The sequence below is a fragment of the Nymphalis io genome, chromosome 27 (genome assembly GCF_905147045.1).
Source record: "Nymphalis io chromosome 27, ilAglIoxx1.1, whole genome shotgun sequence".
Classification (NCBI taxonomy): Eukaryota; Metazoa; Arthropoda; class Insecta; order Lepidoptera; family Nymphalidae; genus Nymphalis; species Nymphalis io.
The window spans coordinates 7,403,944-7,422,646 of NC_065914.1; the positions used below are offsets into that span (position 1 = coordinate 7,403,944).

Below are 18,703 nucleotides of genomic sequence, written 5' to 3' on the forward strand. Positions count from 1 at the left end.
CAGTGCTTTCAGCTACTGTCCTAACTCATGTTAAAATAATATTTGAATTACAAATAAAATGAAATATATAATTATTCGTATAAGAATTTTTTTTATATATAGAATAGGAAGGTGGGTAAGCATATGGACCACCTGATGGTAAGTGTTCACCAATGCCCATAGACATTGGCATTGTAAATGTTAACCATTGCTTACATCACCAATGCACCACCAACAAAGATGTGCTGTCCCTTGTGCCTGTAATTAAACCGGCTCACTCACCCTTCAAACCGGAACACAACAATAACAAGTACTACTGTTTTGCAGTAGAATATCTGATGAGTGGGTGGTACTACCTACACAGACGAGCCTGCTCAAAGCTCTACCACCAGTAGCTAATTCCTGTAATATACTAAAACCTAAGTATACAGAGTAAGAATCATAAAAACTAAAAATAGTAAACAAAACAAAGAACAGCCACTTTTTAGTTCAATTAAAAATTAGCAAAACTTGTTCATTACTTAATGAGACAATAATAAGAACATTCAATATTAAAGATACTGAGAGACAGGGTAGCCCAGTGGTCGGAATATGTGAATCTTAAATCAAACTTGTAGGTCTCGGATGCAAATCCAACTTGTGCATCCACCAACCATTGGAGCGGTATGGTGGAATAAGAGAAATGTTCTATAAAGGAGGCCTAAGCCCAGTGGTATATTTATAGGCAGTTACTTTAGATCAATAATGTTTTTATTATTTAAAGCTAGGCAAATATTTAAGCCATTGACCGGAGGTATCCTACCAGGGTATCCAAGGTACATTTAAACTTGAAAGTAAGCCGTTCAGCTGCATTTTGCAAGTTATTTGAATATTTTGGGGTCTAACTATCGTAAAAATCATTATACATTTCTCAATAAAATTTAATCTTGAGAGTCACCGTAATTGAAAATACACCTTTATTTCATTTTATAGTCGAAATTAAAATTGGTAACAAAGATGTTTCTAAAATCAGATAAAGAAAAGAATAATTTGCAACAATTATTATTCTTGAAACGAATTGGTTTGTCCTACGTCTTAAGCAAATTGCAAAATTATAATTACATTTTCTACACCCGCATACCAAAAAAATATTTAATAAGACAAAACAGATTATTATAAATATAAAATAAGAAAAACTTTATTAAAATTAAGTAAATATGTAAATAATATTTGTAAGTTTCGTTCGTAATAATTCTTCAATTTTATTAACTTCACAATCAGACAACTCTATAAATGTTGCTAGAAAAGAAAAATAGTATCCACTATCTTGTATCGATTACAAATCGATATGAAATATATTTCTTACAACCTTATTTTAGCCCATTTTATATTTATTCTATTTATAATACACTTTAGCGATGTATTTCCCCACACTTTATATTTAGTTTAATGGCAACTATGAATATTTCAGACGTCATATTTACAGATGTGAAATAGCCAAGTGCATGATTAAGAATGCTATTGTAAAATGTAAATGGCGACCGTGTGACGGATGGTTGCTTGCCGTCAAAATGCATTCGCAATATAATAAAAATGTTGAAAAATCTAAACAATCTATCTAAATATCACATTATATGGTGAGTAAACATTCGCTTAACCACATAATTATTGAATTACGTAATGATTAATGTATTTGTTGTATTCTCGAGGCTATTACCCATCTCACTCGTTTATTATGATTCTTTTCTGTCATTATTTACAATCGACGACGTATATGCATCTCTTTCGTGCACAGTTTTCTTGCAATAGGTTTTTCATTTTTAAGTGTCCGCGCGACTGAGACCGCGGGAGGAAAGCAGGGTCTGTTGGAAAATATGAACAAATTTGTGCTCTTAAAAATTATTGATTTTTCATAGTTAAAAAACATCAGACGCCGCTAATTGCATACGTGATGTGGTTCCGCGCGGTCGCTCACTCCTGTGAGTATATGTCTATTTTAGCATATTTTTCTTAATAGAGCTTGTGGTCGTGAAAAGTCACATTTTTCAGCAAATGATAGACGACCATTTCGTTGACTTGTATCGTTCGCGTTGCATTAGACCCTTTCTCGGTATCTAAACTTAGAAACAACTAATTGTTTAAATATTGATTTTTTTTTATTGGGGGCTTGCATGTGTGAGTCAGTCGTTCATGCACGAATGTTTATAACATTAGTTGGGGCCTGCGATATACTATTTTGGGATCGGCCAAATGCTGGCTTTGTGCTCATGTTTTAACCATTATGCTTTCGTATAGCGCTCAAGAGTGCATGGAGTTATTTGTTAATCAGAAGGATATTACAGTGCCATTTGTGCTTCTAATTTTTTCATGTGTACTTAATGTATAATTGATAAATATGGATACCGATTTACCTGTCCGGTGAGTTTCGTTCTTGTCTTTATATATATTTTTTAGCTGTTAACTTGCACTTTATCGGTCAAATGACCAAACCTAATGTTTACAGCGTCGTGGAACGTAAAAACTCTGATAAGATTATTTCGAACACACCTCAGAGTGGATGCCAAAGTTGTTTTTTTTTTTGTATTTTTCTTCTCTTGCATTGTGATTTTCCGAAACCGTGTAAATTTGAATTTCTTACGTATAAATTAAATTTATATCAGTAATAAATTCAAGATAGATAAGCGTTCAATGTTAGAAGCATTGAGTATATCGCAGGTATTAGATATCGTTTGTTAAAGTGATGATTCACAAATCACGAGCGTTTGAGCGTGCTGTTCATCTTCGAGAAATTTAAGTCGGCAATTCGATGCTTTTACTATCTGACATTGACATCATATTCTTAGAAAAAAAATGTATAAAATGGCATATATTTATTTTATATGAGTAGCTCGAGAGAATATTTTTTTTTACGTCTGTCAAGTAAGCAATATAGTCATTTTAATATTTTAAGTGCGTTGACGCAAAATTTGTATTATTCAGTTCTGCCAGTTAAGGCTAATTAGAATCCATTATTATGATAATAATGTGTGTGAAGTTTCAAATCACGTGTAATATTGTTTTTGTACTGGTTGTTGTCGATCATATTCCGTTTTTAACCACTTTCCAAAATTGAGGTTACGTATTTGACCCATTTTTATACAAACTGTGTTAGATATTTAAAAAAATAATAATGTAATTAGAATTATTCTAAATATCACGTCAAGACAATTAAGCAGTCTCGCTAATTATTTCTGACCTCTGTAACAAATCGATATTGATGCGTTTACTTTTAATTATATACCAAATAATTACTTTTGTGTATAAAAAAGTCATTCAGGGTAATATTTTTTTTATGGAGCCATAATAATAAATCTTGTTATTGTTAAAACAAAAGGTATAAAATATGACGTAGCATTATGTTATCTTTCAATAATTTCAATATGGATATGAAATTTATTTTTATTCTGCTATAGAAATATTTAGATTCAAGACTACTATGGATATTAGATCATTACATACAGATGGACATTACATCATTTAATAGATATTGCTGTTTTTAAAAAAATATACCATTGCTTATGGCATTTTTTAAAACCAATATGACTAACATATTTAATTTTAATTATCATGAAAATTTTCAAACATGGTCTGAATTGATATGAATTTATCCATTGTTAAGTACTTATTTGTATTTTTTGTATGTAGTATAAATCTATCAATTAAATATATATTAATTATAGCAGGAGATATGAATGAACCAGAAAAGGAGTGTGACCATATCGTATAGCACGATGCTCTCACAATTGTCTTAAGAGGTCATTTAGCATGATGTACCGTTGAACGAATCGTATTTCTAAGAAAAAAATACTGGCCTCAAAATGTTTCCAAATATAAACGATTCATGCCGCTCTCAGGCTACAGACCCCCGCGCGGACTATTTCGGGCGCGCCCCTAGGGTCGTTGGCCGATGCCCTGCCAGACCCCCCCGCTAGGGAGCTTTTTTTGCTTATCTTTTAGATATCGCTCCCTTCTGATGCTTCAAGAGTTTAATTCAAAATGTCTACTTCAAATTTACGTTTCTGCCCAATATTTACCATAGACTAATTGTTCGAAACGGGATGTATGGAAATATTTGACCATTGAATAATTTGATGATTTTTCATATACCTATCTAATTAATTATTCTAATGAATTCCAAATAATCGCGGTAAATAATCTTATTTTAGATGAAAAGATTTTGTCTGTTCAAATATAACGAAATATAAATTGTATTTAAATTAAGAATTTTTTTGATTTGATCTATTAGAATTAACAAATAACTTAATTAGATAAATACATTTTCTGTTAAAGTTATTATTATGTATTAAGTTATATTATCTCGTATGAATATTATTAAGCGACCCTTAAGAAAGTAAGACTGAATAAATTTGTAGTTAATACAAATTGAACAGACACAGAACAAAACCATCTTACTCGAAATGGTCGAAATTTATACAAACTCACCACTTCCATTTTCCCACTTAAAGTTAAAATTTCCGAATCCTTTCTTAGCGAGTGTTTCTTTATAAAAAAAAAAATCAGCTTTCTAGACTCAGTAATTTTAAGCGATTTTATAATTATAGATTATGAATAAAATCACTAAATAAAAAATAATTGTCATCAATGTTACTGTAGAAAAAATTATGCAGCGTCTATGCTTATGTACTGAACTACGTAGTAGGGTAATTTTGATTAATTTATTAGTTTTTTTATTACTATATTGATTGAGGATTAATTATATATTATTTTAAGTTAGTAACAATTATTATTTTTGGATTATAAATCTGTCTATTTTCTTTGTATGTAATATTAATTAGAGATGAAACTGTATACAAGAATAGAGCTTAATACACTAATAAAGTAATGTTAGTTCGTTTCAATTCGATATCCACTCCGAACGAGTCCTATCTGTGATATATATCTTGAATATTTAGACCACAATATATTAGTAATTTGTCAGAAATACACGTCCAGATATACATAAGCCGCAAGTACATATATCTATAAATGTCTAATTAATAATAATAATATATATGAAAATCAATTATTCATATATATTATTATTATTAATTCTATAACTATACCATGTTTATCGTCAAAATATGTTAATTCAATTGTACGTTATATATTATGTCATTGATAATTAACACTTAATTAATAATAATAATAAATATCCTGGGACATTATTCACACACGGCCATCTGATCCCAAATTAAGCAGAGCTCGTGCTATGGAAATCAGACAACTGATATACTACATATACTACTTTTCTTTTGTAAATACATACTTATATAGATAATTACACCCAGACTCAGGACAAACAGACATGTTCATACACACAAATGTCTGTCCTGGGTGCCATCTACCAAGCACGCCAACCGGCCCGGCATATTATTAAAAAAACGAAAGTATCGTTTAAGTTATGTTAACGAATACGATGTACGAAAAATTGTACATATAACTACATGTATATAGAAACTCGCCGTTGGGGTCAGACCATCCCTAGTGTTACGACGGTTCATATTGATTTTTTATATTCAAGCGCCTTTTTATTTGTAACTTTTACTGTGGGGGAATTTTCCGACGTACGTATTGCTGTCTTGCTCCCACATACAGCAAAATAATTACGCAGTCGATATAAATGTTTGCCGTTTTCAGGAACGATAAATATTATTATATATACAAATGTTCAATTATAAGAATTAATAGAAAGAAGTAATAAGAATACTGTTTAGTTACAAAATTAATTTGTATAATTCATCAAGAAAATCTACGCAAATGTAAGTAATATGTATTTTAGAATGGTTTTACATATTGTTTTGTGTGTTATTATTTAAATAATAAATTTAATGTCTTATTGGTGTAAAAAAATTATTCTTTTTTCAATTGTTATTTTAATATGTATTGTATCATACGTAGTACAGACTAAATAAAACTTTTTTTTTAATAAAATTCAATTGCCGAATAAATTGAATTAACTGTAAAAGAATGGGGTAATTTAATATATAGTGTGGCCTCCTCTGTTGATTATTCATAGAATCGATTAGTCTGTTTATGTTATCCAACGGCAAACGCTCCCAATGGAATTTTAGAAATTTCTTCAGCTGTTAGGTTGTTGTCACTCATTCCAAGTCCTCTAAAATACGTCTCTGAAATATGTCCTATGCGTGCTTGATTGGGTTGAGGTCTGGCGATAGTTCAGGCCAGGGGAATAACCCGGGATGTTTTTCATTGCCAAGTACTCACTGGTCCACAAAGCTATAGTATTTGAACAGGCATTGTCATGCATTAACGTGAAATCGGTGCCAAGGGTTTGTGCTAATGGATGGAATAAGGATCTAAGAACATTCTGAACGTAATTTTTCGCGTTTCTATTTTTATTTACAAAAACGAGCTCTAATAACAAAATTGATATATTTATAACTGTATTTTTTTTACACATAATACAGTATTATACATATATCGATTTTGTTTTAAAAATGAAATCGATATTTTAATCTATAGTAATTGAATAATGGCAACATTTTTCATTTAAAAATAAAAAAGTAACCAACGCGCGAAGTTTTGTACAATACGATACGATACACTAACATAGTATTAATTATAAAATGTATTGCATTAAAATGTTAATAATTACTTATATATTAATATACACAAATAATTACTATTCTAGTATTTCGAATGTATATACGATACGACTTTTAACGATATTTTTATTTCATTAAGTCTCGTAAATTTATCATGAAGTAATCATTCAAGCGATACAACTTGATAGAAACAATCGAGATTCGAGGCTAATGTTATGTTTTGTGAAATTGTGTTTCCGTGAAGTGTGACTTGAAACATAGTTTATTAATAATACTTTATTTTTTATTTCAGGTTTCCAAAATAAACCGACATTCTCGCAAGTTCCAGTATTCTAAAAAAAAAATATAGTCTAGTCCTAAAAGTTTCTACTTGAATTTAAAGTATTGTCTGTACTTAACTTACTTTTAGTAAATATCTGTGATAAAACCTTTTTGGTGGACCTTATTAAACGAAGTGTGCAATTTTTTTTTACAAATGGACTGATTAATTATTGGCCAAAGAGTATTTAGTTATGTATATTAATAGTTAGATTATATTGTATAAAATATAGTGTTTGACGAGAAAATGGCGTTACCTCCACAACAGTTCTGTGTCAGGTGGAATTCTTATCACACCAATTTACAGGTAAAACAATGTTATAATATTATATAGTATCTAGAGATCGTAATACATATAATTTATTTGTAAGGTATATATGTACATAATAAATTTAAACAATTTTTCTCTTTACAGGCAGTCTTCCCACGCTTGCTCTTAACCGAGCAGTTTGCAGATGTCACTCTTGCTTGTGAGTCACGGCAGCTAAGATGCCACAAGTTGGTGCTCTCAGCGTGTTCTGCGTACCTGGAACGGCTGCTACTACAAAATCCATGCAAACATCCAATTGTCCTCATGAGGGATATGCGGTGAGCCTTTTTACATTTAAATTTGAGGTTTATTTACAACATTACGTATTATAGTATATAAAAAATAGTATTCAAATGGTGTGTATATGTTTATTGTGTAACACAATATAAGATATAACGATAATTCCATAAATATGAATGCAGACTTACCACTGGCTTACTAAAAATGTCTTATTGTGCCAGTAATATTTTAAATTGAATTTGCATGTTTTAAACACTTTTTTTACTCTTATTTTCAATTTATTTTTATTCATAACACTAAATCTCGTCTAAAGTTACCAAACAAAAAATAAGGTATCAGCTTTTGCCTATTAATATAATATATATATATTATATAATTTTATGTAATCTATCATGTATTATTTATATAGTAATGCAGCATAAACTTATATCTATGACATCTTTAGATGAAATGATTGAACACAGTATTCAAAATACAGTAACAGCCTGTGAATATCCCACTGCTGGGCTAAGGCCTCCTCTCCCTTTTTGAGGAGAAGGTATGGAGCTTATTCCACCACGCTGCTCCAATGCGGGTTGGTGAAATACACATGTGGCAGAATTTCAGTGAAATTAGACACATGCAGGTTTCCTCAGGATGTTTTCCTTCACCGTAAAGCATGAGATGAATTATAATCACAAATTAAGCACATGAAAATTCAGGGCAAGCACGCCCAGGTTAGAACCCACGATCATCGGTTAAGATTCATGCGTTCTTACCACTGGGCCATCTCTGATATTCAAACTTAATTAATGTTAATATCAAACGCTTTAATTTTACTTCCAAAGTTCCGATAGCAACTTCGCCGTCATCCAAAACGCTTTTGACAAAAACCATAGATTATGTATGTCTCGGTTATAATGTCATTATTTCAAGGTCAAAGTTTATATTCTATAGAAAATTGGAGGAGCTATATTTGATGTGTTTTCTGTGCAGGTTCAGCGAGATGCAGGCTCTCGTGGACTTCATGTACAAGGGCGAAGTGAATGTCACGCAGGACGAGTTGCCAAGTCTACTTAAGTCGGCTGAGGCGTTGCAAATTCGTGGTATGTCTTTTCGACCGGTTTGGGTCACTATTTCACCTTCAAGGGAGACTAACCAACCAAGGTTACGCTCAAGTGTACGCGTGAACATAAGTGCGCTCTGTATTCCTTCACTCATAATCCGATGGGACGCCAAATCAGACACGAATGGTGACAGGATCAGACCAGTCAGTCAGTCAGACAGTCCAGGGCCAAAGACAGTAGAGCGACATTGCCACCTTAGTTTGAAACTAAAACCTGATGGTTTTACAAACGCTGATGAATCACCTCATTGTGAAGCTACCACCGATTGGAAATACTTATCCACCGAGAGGAAATGGCTAGGAACTCATTAGTTACTCTTACTAATTAAAGTACTTTAATATGGCTTGTACATGTGTGTGCGTGAGTTCATGTGCATGTGTCTTTAAGAACACACACAGCGTTTTTTTTGTGTGTTTATTAAACATTCCCACGTGTCCCAGGTCTGTGCTCGGGCGAGGCGGGCGCGGGGGAGGGTCGCTCGGAGTCACGTGACTACACGCTGGCCAGCGACGCGCTGCTCGCGCACGCGCAGCGGGACGCTCCCGGTCAGTACTGATACGGGATATACTGGGATTTTTCCCGTTTATAGACAACCTAAGCCCATTTACATAATATATTTATTTGTATCCTTGCAGCCTTCTTAATAGTTTTTAAATAATGTTCAAATAAACTTATGTATTAAATTAACTCAAGATAAATAACTAATTTAAGATTTAAATTCTCAGCCCAACAACAGCAGCAACAGAAACCGACGAACACAACGAACGGCCCGAAGAAACGGAAATCCGAGGAGAGGGAGAAGAATCCGGAAGTGAAAGAGGAGACAGTTGAAGAGGATGGACTTTTTTACGGAGAATTGGATAACGATCACTTGGAATACAATGAGGTATGTTTTTTGGTCCTCGTCACCGGATATCACTGGTATCTGGATCACGTTATTAAACGCATCAATATTAAAAAGTTCTAGATATCTCAAGATCTCAATGTTGTTTATTTGTCTTTACTACTCTTGTGCTTAAATAGGCAATAGACACTTATATTGGTAGTCTTGTAGAACAGTTTGTCTATTGCAAGCACCAGTCTTCACATTATTTAGTTGTTATACTGGTGGTGCAAGCTCGTCTCGGTAGGTACCACCCGATGGATAACATTTCTTACAATGCCAATGTCTATGGGCGTTGGTGACCACTTACCATCAGGTGGCCCATATGCTCGTTCGCCTTCCTATTCTGTAAAACTTGTAATGTTATACGTCAATTTGTAAACAGTTTTGTGAAGAATTAAATAAAAAAATATTATTTTCAATAAAAGCGGTTCAGAAAAAGTTACGCTGGGACCAAATTTTTCAATTATTGTTTTTCAGGACGACGAATCTGGCAAGCCTGGCAGCAGTTTGGGGCAGACATCAGGTGAGACAATTATATTTACATAAATAAATTAAAAAAAAAAAACATTTTTTTTTTAACATTCAATGTTTATTTGCAATGTGACTTCCGTTCTGTCACTTGCTTAAAAACATTTTTTTTTTTAATTTTTATTTTAATATATATTTTTTTTTAAATTTCGCGTTTGAACCGCGTGTGATGCGAAGATCATATTGTGAATGGGCATTGTGAAAATAAAAAAAAATGAATGTCTGTAAGGTAGGCCGAGTTTCGATATTTGAAAATTGGTAGATTTGATTTTTTTTTCGGTAGATATTGAACCATGAATGTTTTAAAAAAAATTGTTCCATTTACTTTTTTTTTGGTTATGGTATATCTTACAGACATGTCATTTGTCGACTGTGTTTTGAGCATTCATGGTTCACAAATGATTTTTTTTTCCCATAATATTCTATTTTCTTTTTTAGGGCAAAGGTACATACGCGTTAAGCCGGAGAGCGAACTATTCTTCCACAATAAACTCCAAAACCTAGCGAACACTGAGTACATGACTCGCTTGTCAAAAATGAATCCAACGGAAATACAAAATGAATTCTCTAAATATGGCCTCCAAAATATGTCGGAAGATTTTCAGAAAACCGAAAATGATTATTACAAATCATGGTTGGAACAAAATGGTGAACTGGAAGTGTCCTTATTAAAAGCTAATCAAACGAAAAAGTCCAAGAATGACGTGAAGAATCCGAAATCCGAAGTCGAGCTGATACCAAGGACCAAAGATGTTACCACTAAGGAAGTTTACCCGAAAATCGGGGAGAAATTGGTCCGTAAACGCGGGAGGCCGCCTATATTCAAGGATAAGAACGTCGATATAGGCGAAACTGTTTTGAAGGCTGATCTGGATCAATTCCTCGAAGGGAAGGAGGTCAGCTCGTCCGGGTTGTCGAGGAAGGATTTGGAGAGGGTGATGATGGGGAAGTTTAACCCGAATAGACGTTACTCGAATGAGGCTATGTGGGCCGCTCTGATGGATGTCAAGAAAGGAGGTAGTATATACAGGTAAGCGATAATCTTATATATATTATTAATTGTATTACTTGAGAGGTACTTACATTAAAAAAAGCTAAAGTGAGTTTGTTTGTTTGTTACACTTTCACGTCTTAACTACTTAACTAATAATGATGAAACTTTCCGTACACGTTGTCAGGGGTCCAGAAAAGGACATAGGGTAGATACTTTACATCTCCCCCTCGACCGATCTCGACCAATGAAATCGCGTCAATTCAATGCCAAAGTTGTTTTTTTTGTCTACTACTACTAAACTATACGGCGACGGTAGATCCTGAAATTAGTGCTTTTAAACGCACAAACAAACAAACTGTTAAAAAAAATATATGTGATATAGGTATACATTATAACAAAAAATTATAAGGATACAGATAATTAAAAATGTTTTTTTTTTCTTCCAGGGCGGCCCAAACGCACAAAGTGCCGAGGAAATCGCTCCGTAACTGGATGAAACGATGTCACATAAAGTCATCCTTCCCGATGCCGCAGCAATTGAAGCAGTTCGTCGAAAACAGTAAGAAGCAACGAGAATACAAACACGATATACCGGATAAACCGGACGCGGTCAGTTTCAACCCGGATATAGATTTCGGTAAACACTTTTTAACCTGTAACCAAGTTTCCAGCGACGATGAGAAAGTTGAAAATAATTGTAATGACAACACCGCAATTAATATGTCATTACACGAATGATTATTTTTTTTGCACTAGCAACATTTAAAGAACGGTTATGTTATGGAGATTAGCTTGTGTTGCAATTGTGTAAGGTTTAAAATTATCTGATGTTTTTATCGATATGTAGAATGTTATTGCTTAAATAGAAAAAGAACGTATATATGAAAAAATAATTTTATATATATATATATATATATAAATATGTATTTTAATTAAAAATTATCTGAAAACGTTTACTGCCAAAGATTAAGCAAAGATTTTTATTAAAAAGAGAATCGGTTTAAAGATTATATGAATGTTTTTTTTTTTAAAGAATTACGTTGCAATATTAAAACCCAAAGATTTGTTTTCTTTTATGTACTTTTTTTTTTTAAAAGAAATTAATTGATTTTAATTTCTGTGTCGGCTTCAACATTTCGAGTTGACACGTATGGTATTTTTTTTTTTTGTTTAATTTATTCGTTATTTTTTTTAATTATAATTATAGTGTAATAGTTAATTATTGTAGGAAATGATAAAAAATTGGCCTTTTTGAAAATTCGTGTGCTTTTGGACAACGTCCGGGATATATAAAAGACTTAAGGAAATTTTAGAATAACATTTTTTGTAAGTTACATTTTTAATGTAATAGCATTTCTCTTATATATCATTTTTATATATAGTTTTTTTCTTTAAAACCAATTATTATATATACAAGGGCAGCTTTACATCAACTCTGTCTATATACATAGTATATAAGGTTCGATCGAGAAGCATAATTAGACTTATTCAAATGCTATGGTATATTAAAGATATATAAAGATTTTCTATTACATATTTATGCTTAATTATATATAAGGTTAATTTATTTGTTATATCCAATATTATATTGTACTTAAATGATGTTTTTTTTTTTGTGGAAAATTCATCAAAATTTCTTATAATAGTTTCCGTGGTGAGAAATGTCGGATTTTCGATTGATTATTATATATATACCTTCATACAAATTGATACATACAAAGTTGAGGTGACTTTAAAAAGGTTATATATATAAAATGTAATATTATTTCAAAATAAACAACTTTTTGATAAAATCATATTCTCTGGATATCTCGAAAATTTTTAATTAATTACTTAAAATCGCATAGTAAGTATGCATATATAGACAGCAGGAAATTGTACATATGGTGATCATTGCCATTTGCCTGAGTCCGTATTTCCTGATAGGTACAATGTTGGTGTCTTCAAATCCAGAGTGAACAGGTTTCTTATAATAATAATAATAAAAAAAATCATTTATTTCGACTCAACAGGGATCAAATAAATAGTAAAAAGACAAAAATTACGATAATAAAAATCTGAATTAAATCAAATCCAATTCAAACTCACACTAATCAAAAGAATCAATCACATTAAATTAAATTAAATCAAAAATAAATTTAAATTAAACAATGTCATGAATGTAATTATTGTCAATATAAACGCGTTGCTACATCCTAGACCGTGTCGATGCTTAACATCAAGCAAGTCAACGGTCAAACGCTTGCCTATTAATTGCAAAAAAAAAAATACTATCAAGCAAATATATTGGTTCAATCGTTTCTTTCTCAGACAGATTATCAAAGTTTGACTCGTATGATATATCGATACTTAACGCTCATTGGTCGACTATTACGTCATCAGCTGCCATCGACCAATGATGATCGTTCATATTAATTTCAAATTAATTAAAACAATACAATAAAATATAGATTAATACAAAATTGTGCTGTACGAGTTAATTAAATATTTTATTTTTTTAAATTAAATAATGCTCGTGCGATTTTGCAAACGTTTAGTGTTGTAACGTTACATATAAACTACTTTAAAAAAATCTATTGTAATAATAATCAATCTTAAATTCGACTAATTAACGAGGCCTAAACTGTAGGGCTTTTCTGTGAGAATGAAACTCGAGGCTCACCGCAGTAAACGGTCGTGAAATGTCAGCGTGTTATGCGACATTGACCGTTATAATCATAGCATTACAAGAATAAATACATCAAAATAGTATATCAACATAAGTCGGCTGTCAACATTTCACGTGCGAGTGATGAAGTGATTTCTTACAGAACGGCACTGATGATTTCTATGTTCCTACTTTGTAACTAGTTTTTAACGATTTCAAATTTTTATACGAGTTGTGACGTCACTTGTGTGTGTTTTTTTTTTCTAAAACAAAAACATACATACATGGAATGCTTATTTTGTTTTATATTCACATATATGTATTCCATAGGTTTAGTTTAGGATGGGCCGGTTGGCGTTGGTAGATACTTGCCTCTCACGCCGAAGGTTGTGGGTTCGATTCCCACCCAGGACAGACATTTGTGTGCATGAACATGTCTGTTTGTCCTGAGTCTGGATGTAATTATCTATATAAGTATGTATTTACAGAAGAAAAGTAGTATATGTAGTATATCAGTTGTCTGGTTTCCATAGTACGAGCTCTGTACAAGCTTAATTTGGGATCAGATGGCCGTGTGTGAATAATGTCCCGAGATAATAATTATTATTATTTATAACTCAATCGTTATAATATATAACAAGAATATAAAACTCGCGCATTTCTCTTCTGAACGGCTTGACTGATTTCGATTAAATATTTTGTCTATAATCGGAGCCGGTGGGTGGCGCTGTTGCCGACATACAGCTCTTTTTATTTTTAATACTACGATCTCTTCCAGGTGATTTTGCAATACCAATAGTATTGATATGTATTTTTTTTGTTTTAATTATTAAATAGTGGTGTATATCAGGCAACTTTCAACTCAATAACGGTCAGTTTGTTTTGTTGACGTTACCTGTGACAGCTATTTGCCGCGCCATCTTTGTTTTGATTTAAATTTTATAGTCTATATAATATATATAACTTTATATACACAAAGTGACGTCGCATTATTAATTCAACAATCAATTTGATATATAATTTGGTTAATTAATTACATTTCCGAGGTGCGTGTGAACGTATCTTAAATTAATTCGATTTAAAACATTAAAAAAAAAAACACAAAATGTTGCCAGGTATAAATATTTGGTGGATATATTTTTTTTTTTTTCATACGCGCCTCTAATCCAAAAAGTGCCTATTAGTATAAAATAATATATACATAATATTTAGTATATAAGACTTTTAGATATAATTATTGTATCAATGTTGTATGCAGTATTATGTTGGTTTATTTTGCAATTAATTAATTAGATATATAATATATATATGTTTATATTATGTTGTCGGTACTTAAGATGATCTAATCGTCGATTTTTTTTTTATAAATACAATTTCTTATTTCGTTTATAATCTAATTTGTACATTTCGTAAACAAAATTTAGATTTTTTTTTAACAAAATTAATTATTCGTTCTTTTATATGTTTAAAAAATATGAATACGTGCTATTATCCAAGTGTATATGCTTGAAGTAAATAAATATCGTTTTGAAACTTTATGTAGCATATAGAATACAAATTTTTGGTTTCTCCAATTGGGTAGCTGTTATATATGCAAATATTATATTAATCTACCGCTAAGCCAGTGTAAAGTAACAGCCTGTTAATGTCCCACTGCTGGGCTAAGGCCTCCTCTCCCTATTTGAGGAGAAGGTTTGGAGCTTATTCCACCACGCTGCTCCAATGCGGATTAGTGGAATACACATGTGGCAGAACTTCGATGAAATTAGACACATGCAGGTTTCCTTACGATGTTTTCCTTCACCGAAAAGCACGAGATGAATTATAAACAGAAATTAAGCACATGAAAATTCAGAGGTGCTTGCCCGCGTTCGAACCCACGTTCATCGGTTAAGATTCACGCGTTCTTACCATTGGGCCATCTCGACTAAGCCAGTGAATAGAAGTTTTTTTTTTTTATTTGAGGTATAGTTTGGGCGTACCCTCCACTCTTATGGTAAGTGTTCGCCAGGTATGTTCGCCACCTCCGCCCATAGACATTTTTGTTGTAAAAAATTTCTAATGATTAATGATTACGTACCAACTAATATAATATCATTGTTACGCACTGATGGTGTACGTGGCGGTTTAGATTTTATGCATTACTACTATCTAGGCGCGAGAGAGGTGAGGTGACTCACCATCAGGATATTGACCGTCTACCTTCCTAATATTTAAAATGATGGTTTTTATACGTCATTATGGCAGCGATTATGACGTCATTCGTCTCGTTACCTTGTTTGTTATACTTGAGATTCATGCTATATTCTTTTTTATTTTTATATGTATCTTCCACATAATTTTAAGATGGGTTGAGCCAAAATAATGGCACGATTCTCGTGGTAAGATTTATAAGCTGTGTATATTATAAATGCGAAAGCGGGTTTGTTTTTTTTTTTTTTTGTTTAAATGTTCTTTTTAATTCTTAAAATTTGTTGTCAGGGAAATAGACAACCTAACCTAATATACACCCCCCTCACACGGGGAGTGGGAACTAGTATCATATTTGCATATATACTGTTTTTTTTTTTATTAAATATCTTGCGATGAAATTTGTTTAAGTATGCTTTCTCGTTATTTTGTTTACTTTATGTACAAATATGATTTATACCTTGATCCGTGTCCAATGTTGCCAATTTCAAAAAATAGAACATCGTTTCGATATTAAAAATTACATTACAAAACATGCGTCAATTTGTCTGTGTTACATTGTCATAAATATCTGCAAATGTATTCTGTAAGAACGAACTCAAGTCACCGGAGATCTTGATACGCGACATTGACTTTAATTGTTATAACATTTAAATGATACACGCATCAAAATTGCGTATCAACGTATATCGCTTTATACCGGTGGTAGAGCTTTGTGCAAGCTCGTCTGGGTAGGTACCACCCATTCATCAGATATTCTACCGCAAAACAGCAGTACTCGCTATTGTTGTGTTCCGGTTTAAAGGTTGAGTGAGCCGGTGTAATTACAGGCACGAGGGACATAACATCTTAGTACCCAAGGTTGGTGGCGCATTGGTGATGTAAGTGATGGTTGACATTTCTTACAATGCGAATGTCTATGGGCGTTGGTGACCACTTACCATCAGGTGGCCCATATGCTCGCCCGCCTTACTATTCTATAAAAAAAAATCGTCAATGTTTCACGAGTGATATACGGCTTTAGTTCATACAGAATAGCACAGCTGTACAGCTATTCTGTAAGAACAAATTCTCACTCACCGCAGAAAACGGTCGTAAAACGTCAAAAAGTGATATGCGACATTGACCGTTGTAATCATAGCATTACAAGAACACACGCATCAAAATAGTATATCAACATAAGTCGGTTGTCAACATTTCACGGTTGAGTAGTGAAGTGGGTTCTTACAGAATTGCTCAATTGGTAAGCATAATTGTCATTTTTAATTTGAATGAATATATCGTCAATTACTTATTTGAAATGGTAACACTTCATATATATATCAAATACATACATTAAGTAATACTATTTGACTTAATTTAATAGAACTTTAATTTAATATTGAGACATAGTTGCCAGAATTAAAAAAAAATTTTTCGTTTAAATAATAAGCTTCTTCAATTTATATGAGTGTATCTTTATAGTTTGGAATTAATTCATGATTTAATTAATTAATAATTCAGTTGATTATGGTTTATTGGTTATTGAGATTTGACATACAGACATGCGACATCTACTGACCGAAATAAAAACTAATTCAATTTTAAAATTACATAAAGAGGAGTAAAGATAAACAAACCTTCCATTTTACATATAATAATAATAATAATATCCTGGGACATTTTTCACACACGGCCATCTGATCCCAAATTAAGCTTGTACAGAGCTTGTACTGTGGAAACCAGACAACTGATATACTACATATACTATTCCATGCGTTTTGCTAATAGCTTTTAACATATTATGCCGGGCCGGTTGGCGTGGTTGGTAGATACTTGCCTTTCACGCCGAAGGTTGTAGGTTCGAATACCACCCAGGACAGACATTTGTGTGCATGAACACGTCTGTTTGTCCTGAGTCTGGTTGTAATTATCTATATAAGTATGTATTTACGAAAGAAAAGTAGTATATGTAGTATATCAGTTGTCTGGTTTCCATAGCACAAGCTTTGTACAAGCTTAATTTGGGATCAGATGGCCGTGTGTGAAAAAATGTCGCAGGATATTATTATTATTATTACTGACCCCGTAGTTTTTTGTCGTCCGTACATCTATTAATTCCTTAAAAATGGGTATAATGTAAAACTACTTACACGTATTTTAATTCTATTAATATATTTAGAACGCCATTTTTTTTTCACGTATACAGCGGAGTAGAATTCGACCAATGACGTCACGTCTTTTTAAGGTCAGACTTGTTTGTTCATCCTACCACCTGCTATCGTTCCAATGTCCGATCTCAATACCTTACCATCTTACGTAATCGCAGCACCGTCACTCGGCTATAGAGATGTGTAAATTTGAATTATATTATAGTATTATTACGTATAGTTGAATAGAATAGAAGTCATGTTCAACCAGTGTTTTCTTCCGACCACTTTTATAAATAATATGTCCGCCCGATTATGATAAATATTATTAATTATCTGTATCAGTTATATATGACGGTTTAATAAAATAAATATATACACAGAATTGTATTTTTTTTTTTTTTGTATGGAACTATAGTTTCGTGTAATCCTAGTGGTGGCTTTTGGTGAAGCCTTTACTACTTGGACTATCTGACATAGATAATTTGTATAGCTCTGGGAGGTGTTAAAGATTGAATGAGCCAGTGTTGGGTTTACTAACTCATTGGATTGGCGATGCCTATTGTAAGTCTCTGGGTGAAGGTGACCACTTAGTATAAGGTGGACTCTTACAGACAACCAAGGATAGACCTATATTCCCATGGTTGGTGGGTATTGATGGTGTAAGGTATTGCTAATATTTCTTATAGTGTCAATGTTTATATATGGTATTGACCAATTATCATTGGCTAGACAATTTTATTCTATATACAGTCGTATCTTTTAGTTTTTAATATTATTCAATTATATAAT

At 32.3% G+C, this 18,703-nt stretch overlaps 2 protein-coding genes across 9 annotated transcripts in view; one reads left to right on the forward strand and one right to left on the reverse strand.

Annotated features, from left to right (window-relative positions):
• The window catches only part of LOC126778799 (interaptin), a 301,055-nt gene that overhangs the window by 112,026 nt on the left and 170,326 nt on the right, over positions 1–18,703 (reverse strand). The window lies entirely within an intron of this gene.
• Positions 1,444–18,703, forward strand: part of LOC126778855 (protein bric-a-brac 2-like) — a 37,586-nt gene continuing 20,326 nt past the window's right edge. For 2 of the 7 annotated variants that reach the window (XM_050502579.1, XM_050502580.1), the window contains exons 1-8: positions 1,444–1,595; positions 1,784–1,937; positions 6,856–7,188; positions 7,297–7,469; positions 8,407–8,516; positions 8,978–9,082; positions 9,263–9,423; positions 9,901–9,946. In XM_050502579.1, the coding sequence (XP_050358536.1) occupies positions 7,129–7,188; positions 7,297–7,469; positions 8,407–8,516; positions 8,978–9,082; positions 9,263–9,423; positions 9,901–9,946 (655 nt within the window). In that variant the 5' untranslated portion in view covers positions 1,444–1,595; positions 1,784–1,937; positions 6,856–7,128. The other 5 variants (XM_050502573.1, XM_050502575.1, XM_050502578.1 and 2 more) reach the window with 5 other exon arrangements.